The sequence below is a fragment of the Orussus abietinus genome, unplaced genomic scaffold (genome assembly GCF_000612105.2).
Source record: "Orussus abietinus isolate OABI.00-Male unplaced genomic scaffold, Oabi_2.0 scaffold58, whole genome shotgun sequence".
NCBI classification, from domain to species: Eukaryota; Metazoa; Arthropoda; class Insecta; order Hymenoptera; family Orussidae; genus Orussus; species Orussus abietinus.
Window position 1 is genome coordinate 301,779 of NW_019394249.1, and position 13,928 is coordinate 315,706.

Genomic DNA, 13,928 nt, shown 5'->3' on the forward strand with positions numbered 1-13,928 from the left:
CTTGTTGATTGAGATGAATCCAAATTTCTGTTACTTCGATGCATGGCGTAGAAAATTAAGACTCCTATAAACATTATTCTACCGATTGAAACATTCTTTTCTTTGTGCAATATTAAAATGAATTAATTTATTTACCTTAAACAGTAACAAATAGGCCGTAACGTTCTGAGGTAACGAGACAGGATTATCAAAATATTCACGATAATCGATGGTAGTAAACGGTGAGTATAATACAAATATTCCCAACGTCTGTACACTCCGTATTATGCGACTAATAATACTGGATAAATCTCACTGCAACTACCTAGTCTAGTCGAAATTCGTTATTAAGGTATTCAAGGTGATATAACCGAGATACATAAGCATAGTAAGCTTCTGTAGTTTAATCGCGTATTGATTATTAATTTTACCCTGAAAAATTAATTGGTCTTCTACCAAATGTCGATTAAAAATCTACAATTGTACCTACACTCATTATTAATTTCCCTCTAAATTAATGACGACTGTTATTCGAGGTTTAATCTTTCAAAATAAATTGATAAACAACATTTGATTCAATTAGGAAGCATCCGTCTCTTAATCGAATAAGTACTAATGGATACGAAATACATTCCGTACTTACAAGGAAAACTGTATACCTACAGACGATGAAAGTAGTACTCTAATTAAAGCGATCGCTTAATTTTTATTATTGCTTCTAGGCCTAACTACGAAGCTTACAAAAGTACGAATCATCAGCGCCAATAAAGTTGCACGTTCCGTGACATCACTGACTTCCACATGTACACCTCGACAACGTAGATACTCATCTACCTACGATTCCAAGTACGTCACACATGTTCTTCATAAGCTACCTTCCCACCCTCCTGCGAGATCCATCGAAGATGAATTCCAACCACTCGGAGTCTCGATCACACCTAACCTCAAATATCCAGAATTCCAATCACACCGTAGCTGTCTGCCCAAGTAGTACTTTGAACTCACCGAAGAACTCCACACACATTCTAGGCGCCTAATTTTCTTGGAAAAAATAGGTCCGCGTGATTTAATTCCACCTTGGTACACCTAACCGTACGAGGCACAACTCGAACGTGCGTCCATACGACGAGCGTACATCGATAAAATGTTTACAGGACGAGCATCAAAGCGGCACTCGGCATAACCAACGGCGTTACACCAAGATGTCCCAGGCAGTGAAAGCGCCGTTACTTTCTGCGCCTTCGTCGTAGAAGGAAATCGCGGAGCATCGCGACGCATCCCCAAGTCCTCCAATAAGTCATCATGCGGTGAAATCGCCGTTATTCCCCACATCCTCGTAGGTCATCAGCGACACTCGCGAGGCATCAGCAAGTTCCCTGATTAGGTCTTCGGGGTGTTCGGTGTTGGAAATATCCGGAGGGCAAGACCTCGCGTGTCCACCGGCACGATTCACAGTGACTACGCCTGCTGTGGCTCCGCTCGCGCCTCCGCGACTCGCCAGTCTTCTCAACATGCGGTTCTTCCGCTGCTGCTCCCGCTCGATCTTCAGCTTCGTGAACTCGTCCGCTTCCGAGCCCGCCGAAGAGTTCGAGCTATTAATGCTAATGCAATCGGGCTCCAGGATGTGCGCCACGGCGTTCCCCTCGAAAGCCTCGCTGGACCGTTCCGACTGCGTCCCCCGTGGCTGCGACCTGGAAGAGAGTCTGAATCGAGCATTGAATCTCACGGTCTGGCAGTTCGGATTCCAATAAACGATTTGTAATCACGATTTGCACCCTAATCCAGGTCGTTTCTCACCTCCTCCTCGGCGAATGCGCCACGCTGGCGGCGGGAGCGCTACGGGAGAGCAGGTTGCACCTCGGCGGAGACCTAGAAGAGGCGACCGACCCGGCATTGACGGCTGTCTCGGCTGTCAAGTGTGAATTCGGCACGTTGACGGGCGCACTGGGAGGTGGAGGACCCGTCCCGAAGATGCTTTGCACATGGGGCCTGATCTCCGGCCTCATCGACGTCATCGTCATCTGCTCGTCCACCTCCTCGATCACTCCGATTCTCATCGATCCTCCGGTCCCTTCATCCAAGGGTATACATGAATTTTAACCAGCTACTTCAAGTATCAACCGAAAATAGTCGCTACGCGAAGGATGACATACAAAACTGAAATTCAGACTGTAAGAAGAGACGACAAGGCACCAACCGCTGATTTTGTTCTGTAGCGAGGCGGCCGAGCTGGAGTTGGGTATCCTGCCGGGAGTCTTCGTGCCGTCTGGTCGATCTTCCTTGCTAAAGAGTCTACGTAGAACGCTGGTCACGCTGTTGACTCTCGGCAAGGAGCCTCCGATATTGCTGGGAGTGGAGCCATCGCTCAACGTGCGGTCCCTGTTGCTGACCCTGCTCGTGCTCCTGAAATCAGCACCACCTTCGACATCCTATTCCGCCTTAACGAGTGAATAATAATTTATTTATGAACGGGAATCGGTATGTGCGCGTTCCTCGGTTACAACACCTCGATAATTTCGAATCCGCGGTGAAGTGGATTCCAGAAGCCGCGTCGTCCCCCACGTCGTTGGAGAATTTCCGCTGATACTCCGGCGCGAGGTCCTCGATCCTGACCGAGGAAGGTTGCAGTTCCTGCTGAGCCGCTGAGAGCTGAATCCCCGCGGTCGACGGGACCGGATGTTCCTCCCGGAAGGGCTGAGCCGCTGCCGTGTAGGGTAACTCCGTGGGGAAGACCTCGTCCCAGTACTGGTCTCGAATGAGCTCCGGGTGTTCGTGGTGCATCTCGTCGACGATCAGGTAGCTCACCTGCAACCGACCTTGGTAAAGACACCCAGAAGACGATTCGCTCCCAGAAAATGGGACGGAAAATGGAATTCTCGCTACTTGTAGGTTCCTGTCGATGATCCAGTTGACCTCGAAGTCGTCGTCATCCTCGCCGAAGGGGTTGATCAGGGTCTCGGCGACCTTCAGCCAGCCCATGTAGAAAAAGAACTGCAGAGTGGTGAAGACCGGAAAGTAGAGGTCGATCTTCGAGGTGGACGAGTTCTGGACCCACTGCCTGCCCATTACGCTGGTGAGAAAGTACGTGTACACGGCCAGGGTCACCACCTGGGTGTAGACCAAGGGGACGCTGATCGTATCGTAATGTATCAGACTCCCGCAGAGGCCGCGGAACTTGTTCAGCTCGTCTATCAAGGTCTTCACCGCGAAGTCGTCGCGGATTCGGCCCTCCTTCCTGGCGCGGGTCACGATGCTGGAGGCCCAGACTATCGGCAGCCAATGCTTGCTGGGCTTCGGGAACTTCGAGTTCAGGCTATGGAAGATGATTAGCTCGTTTTCCAGGAGCAGGCCAGCCTCGACGAAGTGGTCCAGCGTGGGGAATCGCTTCTTAACGCGAGGAGACACGTTGGTCAGCACCAAGGTCAGGCAGACGCAGACGTACCTGTTGATGGATCGTCATAAGACACGGTAAGGGATCCGCATCCATGCCGAACGATATTGTTCCGCCTTGAAGGAATTTATTGGCTCGGAATTATTCCAGGGAAACGGAAGAAACGTCACCTCACTATTGTTCGTCGCATCAGCCTTCCTCGTTCGTCGTTGCCGTGGATGGTGGCCGACACGAAAACGGCGATGGAGTCTGGCCAGGGGATCACCATGTATTGGTTCCACCATCTCGTCATGACGATGCTAACGTAGAAGCCCAACACGAAGGACAACGGTATCAGGTCGCTGTACTCGTTACAGTAAGCCACGACAGCCTCGAATATTTTTTTCTGCTCGTCGTTCAACGTCAGCCGATAAACGCCCGACAAGGCGTAGTAGATGAAGAGGAACAGGGCCAAGTCGAGCCACACTAATTTGTATATGCTGGCTCTCCACCTGAAAAAAAAAAAAAAAAAACAGAATGGAGTTGTCGAAACGTGCACTGAGAACGAAAGTCGGTTGACTCAAAAAAATATGCATTGCGACGACAAAGTGCGATCGAGTACGTGCAAAAAAATTTCTAAATAATTGTTTCTTGCAATTGTACACGATTCAGGCATTAATATATCTGTCTCGGTCAACCGATCCTTTTTCTCCGTGTGGGTCTTCAAGGATAACGTCATAGGACGAAACGTGGGCGTTTCGTCCTATGCACTTTATGTGCAAAGAAATTTCTAAATAATTGTTTATTGCAATTGTATACGATTCAGGCATTAATATATCTGTCTCGGTCAACCGATCCTTTTTCTCCGTGTGGGTCTTCAAGGATAACGTCATAGGACGAAACGTGGGTGTTTCGTCCTATGCCCTTTATTCCAGTGTCGTAACATTTACCTCAGCAACAACTTCAGGAAACATCCCAGACCTCGGCAGGTCGCGACTTCGGCCGTGTAGGTCACGGTCATTTCTCTTCCTCTCTCTCTCTAGTCGTCAATCTAAGTCAAAAGACAGGATGCAGAGCGACTGCACGCACCGATTGCTGCGATTCCCTTGAGCCCATTCTCCCTTTGGATACTGGGAGAGTTCTGGGGATAATGTCAATTATTTACACAATAAATTGAATAAAATTACGAAAATAATTACTCGACTCGAGTGAACTTAAAATAAATTATCGCAGTCCCGCATCGAATTAAATCGAGTTGAGGCCTGACTAAATTAACATTTTTTGACCAGCATGCGTTTATGAAAAATCCTTAATGGCCTTTTTTATTTTTGCTCTCTCTTAGGTCTTGTAAACGCTGCTAGTGCACATCTTGAAGGCATTTCCGAGGTGTAATTGCACAAAAGCATTACCAATGGTGCTACCTTTCCGGGGGCAGGGACGAATGGCGATAGTCCAACGTCGAGAGGTGACAAACACCGCGGCTTACATTGTTGTAAAAGTTGAGCTTGCACGGGAACATGATCAACGCCGAGATGCGCTAATCGCTAACTTCTCTCAACTGAAGGATGACCTCGGGAAATTAGCACTCTTGGCACGGCTCGTTCCGTCCATGGGCCTTGAAATTGTTTCATAAATGTTACAACGCGTTCCGCGATACCCTGTAATCATTGAATTATGCGAAAAATTCTCGCGACACATTCCCCGCTCGATATTCCTTTCTCCTCGTGCTCTGCGTTAAAGTTAACTAACGAAATAAGAGGAAACATCGTACATGAGCACGATCCCGAATTACCGATGCTGGGGTGAACAATGCCAAATTAATTGTCACAACCGCGAGTAATTACGCTCCTCGGGAAGCTCGTTGGTTCGTTGATCCCGGTATAGTTGTATAACCATTCACTCTGAATTCCCACAAAATGTCACGCGATCGCTTTGACATACAACCGCAAAGGAAAAACATACAGATCAAAATTACGCCATTAAGGCGTTACCAAAGAGTCACTCTAAATACATCAAACGTCAAAATACTTATAAAACTTTCCTCCAAACTGGGTGCACCGAACAATTTGAAACATTAACCCGCACTTATGAAGGTTCTAATGAACGTCTTGAACCTCATGAGATTTGATTTTCGGAAAAATAAATTTTTTGCCTCTTCTTGTCCGAGGTAAATAAAAAATTTTTTTCATTATTTTTAACATTAATATTTCACGGGTTTTAAGACGTTCATTAGGACCTCCATGATCACCTTGTTAAAGTTGCAAATTAATCGGTGGACTCGGCTTAAAGAACACTTTTTTTATATTTTGACGTTTTGGGGTATATACATGGAATGACCCTTTTGTAACACCTTAAGATCAACGTCGGATGATTATTAGATGAATGAAAGTGTATTAATTCGCCGTTAATATTTTCCAGCCGTGGAAACAGAACCGACGCCAGCTTGAAGTCGGATTACGTCAAAGAGTAATTTCTTCCAATTCGCAGAAAATCACTCCCTCGCTAAAAAAACCAGTTCGTCCGATCAGCCTTGAAGTGGTTCTCCACAATTTTCCCATTGAACGGCACGCAATCAAGGTAAAGTTCCTCCCTCTGACTCAGACCGGAACGAGAGGCGGTTGTTCGCCATCGAGCACGTGGAATGCATATATTTGCACCTTGATTCGCAAGTGACATCAGAGGGGTCAATCGTTCGCGAAACTTTTCTCCGGGAGTACCGAATCGTTAGAATTTCATAAAAAAAAATGTTCAATTAAAAAATTGCCCTTTAAACATTTTTTTTTACAAACCAATTTTAATAACAAAATATATATTTCACGAGTGTTAAGACCTTCTCCGGGACCTCAAAGAATTGCTACTTTCGTGTCGTTTCGAGGAGGTGTACAACTTTTTCATTTCGTCATTCATGTTTCAGGAAAATTTCACTTCCTGATGGCTTAGACCACTCCAAGACGAGGGATTCTTTTCTTAGACGTAGACGGACCTAGAACGATTCGACATGGATTCCTGACCCGACATCACGTGCCTCCACGTTACCCCAGCTTGTTTTGGCATCGAGGAGATGTGGACCTCCACCAGCGGAATCTCTAATCTCGTCGTTGCCTATTCGCGTCTTCGTGACTGTACGCGGGATCACTGCACCAAGTTCTTCATTTTTCCGGCGCCGTCGCGGGCGATCGTTCAATCCGCGTCCCGATTTTCAGTAAAATGATAATCCAAGTCAAAGAGCGGAATTGATAGAGCCGCTCCACATTCGACCGATAAAAGCGTGAACGAGCCGTGACGTGGAATTCCGATGGAATTCTTAGTCAATGAGGGAAAACGATATCAGGAATTACTCTCGATTAGAACGTTTATCCTGAAATCCGCGACGCGCGCGTTTCTAAAGACCGACTTTACGTCCTTTTAAATCGACCCGGCGATTAAGCTCCGAGATATCAAGCGTATCCTAGATGGATTGAATTTTTCTTCGAAGTGCAGTAACGGAGTACCGAGGAAATCGATGCCGACCGTGCCTTCAGCCAGGATCAATGAAAGTAACTGGTACGGAAATGCAACCAGGAACGTTCCGTATCGTTCGAGTCACGCGAGTGCAGCGGCGACAAAGCGAGACAACGCAAGGAGAAAGTGCAAGAGGGATCGATTTCCTAAACTCGGAAAAGCAGATTAAAGAGACCTAAGTGCGCAATTGACCTGGATTCGAATGCATGAAATGACGATGCGTCTCAATTAAATTTCTACCCTCTCGCTCTAAAATTGTACAAAATTGGGTCTTCCGCGATTCGTGGATAATATAACCAATTAAATCGCTACGCGCATCTTCGAAGAACTAATTACCCGAGACGCAGATTTACAAATATCGCTCAGAATACTTAAACAAACTCGGCTCATTTTAGTTTCGCTCTCGATAAAATTGCTAAATAATTCTAAACAATGCCCTGAAAGGCTTTAAAGGCGTATCCTCGTTATCTCGCTCGTCCACCCTCACCGTGTGAAATTGATGGACCATTTACGCAAGTGACGTGGCGTTCAAAAACGTCAAGGTCCGCGGAAATTTGCAGAGACATTAAATTCCCGCCGTAAAGGCCGAGGGAAAATTGCATAACCGAGTGGAGCAATAAGTAACGACAAGGATGGTACAGGACGCGGCGCGAACCGAGATCATTGTACATACTGAGACGTAACAAAAAAAAAAGAGAAATTAATCTTCGACGGAAAAATAGACCGAGGTCTCTCACCGGCTCAAACAAATCGTCATGCGTTTGTTAAGCGATGACGGAATTACCATTCGTGATAACAGGATTTGTCTCGCCGATAAGCGAGATAGCGGAACATGTGCGTAATCGAGACGAAGCATCAGGACTAAAAGGATCCTCGCGATAAGATTAATTAATTAATTGAAAATCGATAAGGCCGATCGCTGTTTATCACGGTCGGATATTTTTGGAAAATCGAAAGGATTACTACAATGAGTCCCAGGGTATTATTTTTACTTGCCCCACGTGTTCAAGCGGCAGGCAAACCGCAAAGCGAAATAAAATCCAATCAAACGCGGCGTATCCTTTACACCGACTTACCCATCGACCGGGTAAACAGGGTACAAGTGGATTCCACTCGATTCACAATGCTCATTCGTCACATATATAACGTCGCGCAATATCAAAGCAGGTGCCAAGAGTCTGCACAGGGAGTGAAACTACAAACTCGGATCATAAATAACACTCGCGATTACAAAACAAACAGCTATCGGACTCATTCACTGGATCCCTTCGACAGTCCGGAGTACACCCCGAGAAAAAAAAAAAAAGTCAATGAACCAAAGAAAGAATTCGTTAATTCAAATAACAATGATTTGCCCGAAACTCGAATAAATCGTCACATGTCCAAAGGACCGTTGCATTGGATTTATTCCAGCTGAGTGAAATATTCGTTGAATTAAAAAAATATTTCTTTGGTTCAATGACATTTCTTCTTTGTCGGTGCAAGTAATCCAAGTTCGCCCTCCTTTTCGCAGGGACCTTCACAGCGACCCAAGGCTCGGGTATACAAGGTCCTCTCTTCAAAAGTAACGAGTCACTGCGTCATGGGGAAGTCGTGGACCGGAAATATTCATTGGCGAAAAGCGACGATTACGAGCGGGTCACGGCATGGAGCGGTGTAAAGGATCGAGGAGGATCTGAAAAAAAAATAAAGCGGTTTACCCAGGGTTTCAGGAAACTGGGGGCCGCGACTCCTGCTTATCACAGTTCCCGATAGCGAAGAGGCCGCATCTCGCCCCGACCTCGCGAGACGACGCGTGAGCACCCCGCAGCGGTCCGCGGCAGACTGAGCCGCTGAGCGCTGTGCGCGAGGTCACGGTTGCAGCATACAAAGTCCGCGCCCCCACCACCTGGCGTACCTGACGGGCGCCGATCGGCTCTTTTGTGTATCTACAGGAAGCCGCTTTGATTTCCTGGGAACTGACCTGTACTCGCGACCGGGTTATCACCGGTTATCACCGGGCCAGACGGAATAATGAACCGGCAACAATTATCTCCGACTGCACTGAGAAAGGAAATGTAGAACCATACAGCACCGAGTGCTTAACGCCAATGTTCGATACTTCAATTTGATAGATATTTACTTTTCAGGGGACTTATCGTGGATCCATGTTTGGCATAAATAACATAAAAATGGTTGCATTACACGGTTTAGAAAAATGTGTCGGAATTTCCTAAAATATAGCGTCGGTTCCAGAACTCCAGCAGTGATTAGTTTCCATTGACTTGGCATTATCTATTTTCAGTTCTTAAGAATAGACATTTTAATACGGTTCTGTATAATATCGAGAGATTTCGATGATAGGGTTGAAGAGATTGATTTGAAGAGGTGCAAAGCGTACCTTGCGGGAAGACGGAACGGAGCGTCGGCGCGACGCCTTTCCTCCGTTTGACATCTGTCACCGTGACAGATGTCACGGTCTCCGTCGTCCGTATTTTAACGACCGAGGCGGGCTCGAAACGAGAGCGGGGTTCGCGATGGCGCCGCTATTGGCATTTGGAACCTCGAAATAGGGATCGAGCGTTGATCAGCTCTCTAACCGAGTTTGCATGCTGAAAGCACGTGAGTCGTCCGCGCTTCGAGCTCGATTAGCAGGTGCGCCGTATATCTTCTCACACACACACAGGTCGCGTCCCTCGAGACGACACTTGTCCGTTTTCGCCGTCTTTTGTCGACCATCCGGTCACGAGAGCACGTGTGCGACAATTCGCAACGAGTTCCGATCTCCCATTGGTACGGAAGAGGCGAAGAAGAGTCACCAGAGCAGAAATCGCGAAACCCAGTCCAGTGCCACCTTGCAGGTTATGTCGAAGCTTCCCTCGCCGTTCCATTCCATTTCAGTCGCGGCGGTCGACGCGACACGTCGGCGTTTCCGTCCGAATCGGAGCGGCTGGTTTGCCTTCTCTCGCCCACGCATACTCCATGGTTACAGGTCGAGCCGCAAGCCCTCGTCCACCTGTGCGGCGCCTCACGATGCGCGCGCATCGAGTGAGCGCACCGAACCTCCGAGAGACCGTGCGTTGCGCCCGCATAAGAGCGTCCTTGTCGCTCTCGTTGGGGAAATAAGAGCGAGCGAGAGACCATGGTCTCTCGCAAGTGGAATGGCTGTGACGAATGTGGCAGCCTCTCGGCGAAGACCCCCTTCTCGGCTGGGTGGCCACCTTGCACCGTGCCGCTCCGTCGCAGTCCCATCCAGTTCCATCGTCGTTCCTTCTGGGTGGATCTGGCCTAACGGTGTCGAGTAGCGGTCGGTATCCGTTGGCAAAGATCGAGCCATCTGGTTTTGACGTTATCTCCGATCGCCGGCTGGGACGAGCCGTTGGACGGTACCGGATTAGAAAGAATCGATCTTTAACTGCGCCGCTATGGATGAAGAGTACGACGCGATCGTGCTTGGCACTGGGCTCAAGGAGTGCATCCTGTCCGGTTTACTTTCGGTCAGCGGCAAGCGGGTCCTGCATATAGATCGCAACAAGTACTACGGTGGAGAGTCCGCCTCGATAACGCCTCTGGAGGAGCTCTTTAGGTACGCTCGCCGTTGTCCTCTCGTCTTTAAATTTCATTCTATATACTTTACGTGATATCCTATTTCCCCTTTGCTTCGCATCCGTCGACGTCGAAACTCGCTTCCGGGGACGCAATCGGTGCTTCCGTGTCAGGCGGCACCATCCACGGGGAAATTAAACCAGAATGTTACTTTCGCTCCCAAACGTGATAACGATTATTTACTGCAATTTGCTAGATAAGGCTGAAATGCGTTATCTAGTTGCCTTTATTATTATACCTTGACTATCGATACTTCACGATACGATGTGCATGAACTTTATCGAGTGAAAAAGTGGAATGGATCGGTATTCGACTGGAATTTTGTTATGGTATAATTTTTTTTAATGAGAATATTTGTTTATGCAGTAAATTCAAGGCACCTCCACCGGACCAAAGTTATGGACGCGGACGCGACTGGAACGTGGATTTGATTCCAAAATTCCTGATGGCCAATGGATTGTTGGTCAAATTATTGATCCACACGGGGGTTACCAGATACGTCGAATTTAAGAATATCGAAGGATCTTACGTGTACAAGACCGGCAAGATCTCCAAGGTACCGATCGATCAGCAGGAGGCGCTGTCCAGCGACTTGATGGGCCTTTTTGAGAAGCGACGCTTTCGTAACTTCCTCATATGGGTCCAGAATCTACAGGAAGACGTTCCTACGACTTGGGACGGTTTCGACCCGTTTAATAGAAGTATGGCTGATCTGTATGAGAAATTTAGGTTAGAGAAGAATACGCAAGACTTTACTGGTCATGCTCTTGCCCTATATAGGTAAATACAAAGGAACACGGGTCCATAATTGAAAATTAATTTTTACAAGGCACGTATTCGGTTTAATCCTGCCTTTGATTGCAATTTTCAGAGATGACGATTATATTATGCAAAACGCTATAACTACTATACGGCGTATTAAGCTGTACAGCGATAGTTTAGCGCGTTATGGTAAATCGCCGTACCTGTATCCCATGTATGGACTGGGAGAACTTCCTCAAGGTTTCGCACGACTCAGTGCCATCTATGGAGGCACCTATATGTTAGACAAGCCTATCGATGAAATAGTTATAAAGGATGGAAAGGTAGTTTGACCCTATCCTCGTTCGACATAACGTTATAAAATGAAATATCACACCCATAAAAATGCCTTTACACAGGTCGTCGGTGTTCGCTCGGGAGACGAAACTGCATCGTGCAAACAAGTATTCTGTGATCCTACGTACGTACCCGACAGGGTAAAGAAAGTTGGCCAAGTGATCCGTTGCATTTGCTTACTGAACCATCCCATCAATGGCACGAACAATGCCCTCTCGACGCAAATCATCATTCCTCAGAAACAGGTACGGCTCGTGATCTTTTCGTGCCTAAACCGTTTAAGAAATTACCACGCTAATATTAAAATCACCCTTCTCCTTTTCCAAACTAAAGGTGAATCGCCACTCCGACATCTACGTGTCTCTGGTGTCGCACACTCATCAGGTAGCATCGAAGGGCTGGTTCATAGCGATGGTGTCAACCACCGTGGAGACCGACAATCCAGAACTGGAGATCAAGCCAGGCCTCGACTTGCTCGCGCCCATAAAGCAGAAATTCGTTTACGTTTCGGATTATATGGAGCCAGTGGACGATGGCTCCGAGAGCCAGATCTTCGTCTCGACGAGCTACGACGCGACCACGCACTTCGAAACCACCTGCCTAGACGTGCTGGACATATTCAAGCGAGCTACCGGCGAGGAGTTCGACTTCAAGAAAATGAAGCACGAGCTGGGCGACGAGGATCAGTAACTGTGAATATGCAAAGATTCCTGGCTACGTAAAACGTGTAATTAATGCCGCGTGCATCGGTCGCGAGTGCACTCTCCGAAGGGGCGGCATGTCTTGGGATTCCTCGTCGAGGAATCGTCTTGGTTCAGAATCACGCCGGAACATGACACGATAACGACAGAGAAGTACTACAAGGAACGTTGCGGAACGCTGAGCCGCTGCATATCGACTCCAGGGCTACGCTACACCATGCTACACCTTCCTTTGCATATCTTATCGAGTCACGCGCCTCGGAATTCATAAAACGGTGGCTCTACATTTTCCTTCCCGATTCACATTTCCAAATAGGAAGCTGTGAGCCTCCCTTTCCCGTCAGTGAATATAAAGAAAAGAGGAATAATCCAAGTCGCGTTCTCGTAGTTCTCGGCGAATCTTGAGAAAATCGGGACTTTCCTTGCCGCCTCGGAATTTCATGAATAATGAACGCCTCCGTGAACGCAACTTTCATTCCCGCGCAGGAAATTCCGAGTTTCCGTTCTACAATCGACATTGTCGAATGTTTTAGGCGCGAAGGAATTTCGAATCGATCCCTTGATTCCGCAGGGCGGAGTCGTTCGCGTTTCGGAGGTTATAAACTATTACAAATAAGTGTACCGCATTTTTCGATTTAGAGGTTATGATCAAAGTAGTGGGGAAAAAAAAGAGTCCGTTCGCGCTTCTCTCTAGCATGAGTGTCCGAGTCTTTTCCATAGTCGTTAAATAAATGGATCCCGTGCAACAACGAGATTCCAGTGCCCCTCGGAATAACAATTACTATTGTTTCTCCCGCGAAATAGCACCGTGGTCCTGTAACGTGAGGTAAAATAACTACTATTTAACTGTCCCTGATAATTGTCGACTTCGTTCACGTGAACAAATTTATCCGCCTCTATGTGCATTTCTGCTTTCTCCTAGTAAGTTATGGTTTCCTGAAATGAACATTTTTTTTAACCGTGCAACTGCATCGCCAATGTCTACTTCCTTCGGTAGGAAATTAATGGAATTCCCTTTCTTTGCAAAACGATTCGTCGCAACGAAGAAAGATAGCTTTTAAAGGCGCTTCGAAGCCAGGACCTTAAAAAGATCCTAGAATTAGTAAGTGCTTCCTCTCCGGATGCAATTCTGTCCCTTCGATCAAAAACATATATACAGCGCATGCGCACTGTAAATAATTCCAAATGGAATTTCTTCTGGAGCGTTGCGAAAGGCTCGTACTACTATATTTTGTGCAATTTGTAGCGTCTTTGCATTTAATTCCTTCTTGGAGACATATTGAATATATTTTCTACCATAAAAACGCTACCAACGTGAAACACATCAGCGAATGTTTGGATTCGTAGGAAATATGTGTATCCGTAACTAGACAAACTAGTAAAGAATCGGTTAGCTGTTAAAAAAGAAGACAGATGATCCGACAGCATAACCAGTTCTATTATACATCATCGATGTCGTATTATTACAACAAAAAACGTGGAATTAAAAACAATGAAAGCTAACTGCGTGTGACTATCCTCTCGAAGCATAATTTTGGAACTCGAGCCAGCCTTGATTCGTCTGAATTGATTTTCCGAGGAGTTAATTGAACAACGAGATATCTAAAATAAAAAAAAAAACGCGCATAAGTGTAGCATGTATATATGTAAGTAGGTACATGAAAATAATGGCTGTACGTGGGACGTTCCGTCGT

General features: G+C 46.8%; 2 protein-coding genes across 5 annotated transcripts; one reads left to right on the top strand and one right to left on the bottom strand.

The window, feature by feature from the left end:
* Window positions 1-96: 96 nt before the first annotated feature.
* Window positions 97-9,623, bottom strand: LOC105698555 (bestrophin-4). 4 transcript variants are annotated; one of them, XM_012422893.2, is made up of 9 exons: window positions 9,231-9,623; window positions 4,759-4,964; window positions 4,300-4,490; window positions 3,541-3,861; window positions 2,863-3,421; window positions 2,486-2,784; window positions 2,177-2,382; window positions 1,777-2,050; window positions 97-1,682 (listed from the first exon to the last, which is right to left on the bottom strand). In XM_012422893.2, exons 3-9 carry the CDS (start codon window positions 4,368-4,370, stop codon window positions 1,280-1,282), a joined length of 2,133 nt encoding a protein of 710 aa, XP_012278316.1. In that variant the 5' UTR covers window positions 4,371-4,490; window positions 4,759-4,964; window positions 9,231-9,623; the 3' UTR covers window positions 97-1,279. The 4 variants fall into 4 exon arrangements, with proteins under 4 accessions (XP_012278316.1, XP_012278315.1, XP_012278317.1 ...); XM_012422892.2 differs by lacking the exon at window positions 9,231-9,623 and adding an exon at window positions 8,551-8,718 and having other exon boundaries at window positions 4,771-4,964; XM_012422894.1 differs by lacking the exon at window positions 9,231-9,623 and adding an exon at window positions 8,551-8,718 and having other exon boundaries at window positions 97-1,670.
* Window positions 9,624-10,051: 428 nt separating this feature from the next.
* On the top strand, window positions 10,052-12,369 carry LOC105698512 (rab GDP dissociation inhibitor alpha). The gene is made up of 5 exons (XM_012422822.2): window positions 10,052-10,415; window positions 10,802-11,215; window positions 11,307-11,520; window positions 11,596-11,778; window positions 11,867-12,369. Exons 1-5 carry the CDS (start codon window positions 10,255-10,257, stop codon window positions 12,221-12,223), a joined length of 1,329 nt encoding a protein of 442 aa, XP_012278245.1. The 5' UTR covers window positions 10,052-10,254; the 3' UTR covers window positions 12,224-12,369.
* The last annotated feature ends 1,559 nt before the right edge of the window (window positions 12,370-13,928 follow it).

Bases quoted from the DNA above. Each gene is read 5' to 3' on its own strand.
- LOC105698555 (XM_012422893.2), bottom strand. From the start codon at position 4,370: ATGACCGTGACCTACACGGCCGAAGTCGCGACCTGCCGAGGTCTGGGA. The intron at 3,862-4,299 runs GTAAATGTTACG...TTTTTTTTTCAG, and splicing joins TTCCTGAAGTTGTTGCTGAG to GTGGAGAGCCAGCATATACA. The intron at 2,785-2,862 runs GTAGCGAGAATT...GGTCGGTTGCAG, and splicing joins TCATCGACAGGAACCTACAA to GTGAGCTACCTGATCGTCGA.
- LOC105698512 (XM_012422822.2), top strand. From the start codon at position 10,255: ATGGATGAAGAGTACGACGCGATCGTGCTTGGCACTGGGCTCAAGGAG. The intron at 11,521-11,595 runs GTAGTTTGACCC...GCCTTTACACAG, and splicing joins TAGTTATAAAGGATGGAAAG to GTCGTCGGTGTTCGCTCGGG. The intron at 11,779-11,866 runs GTACGGCTCGTG...TCCAAACTAAAG, and splicing joins TCATCATTCCTCAGAAACAG to GTGAATCGCCACTCCGACAT.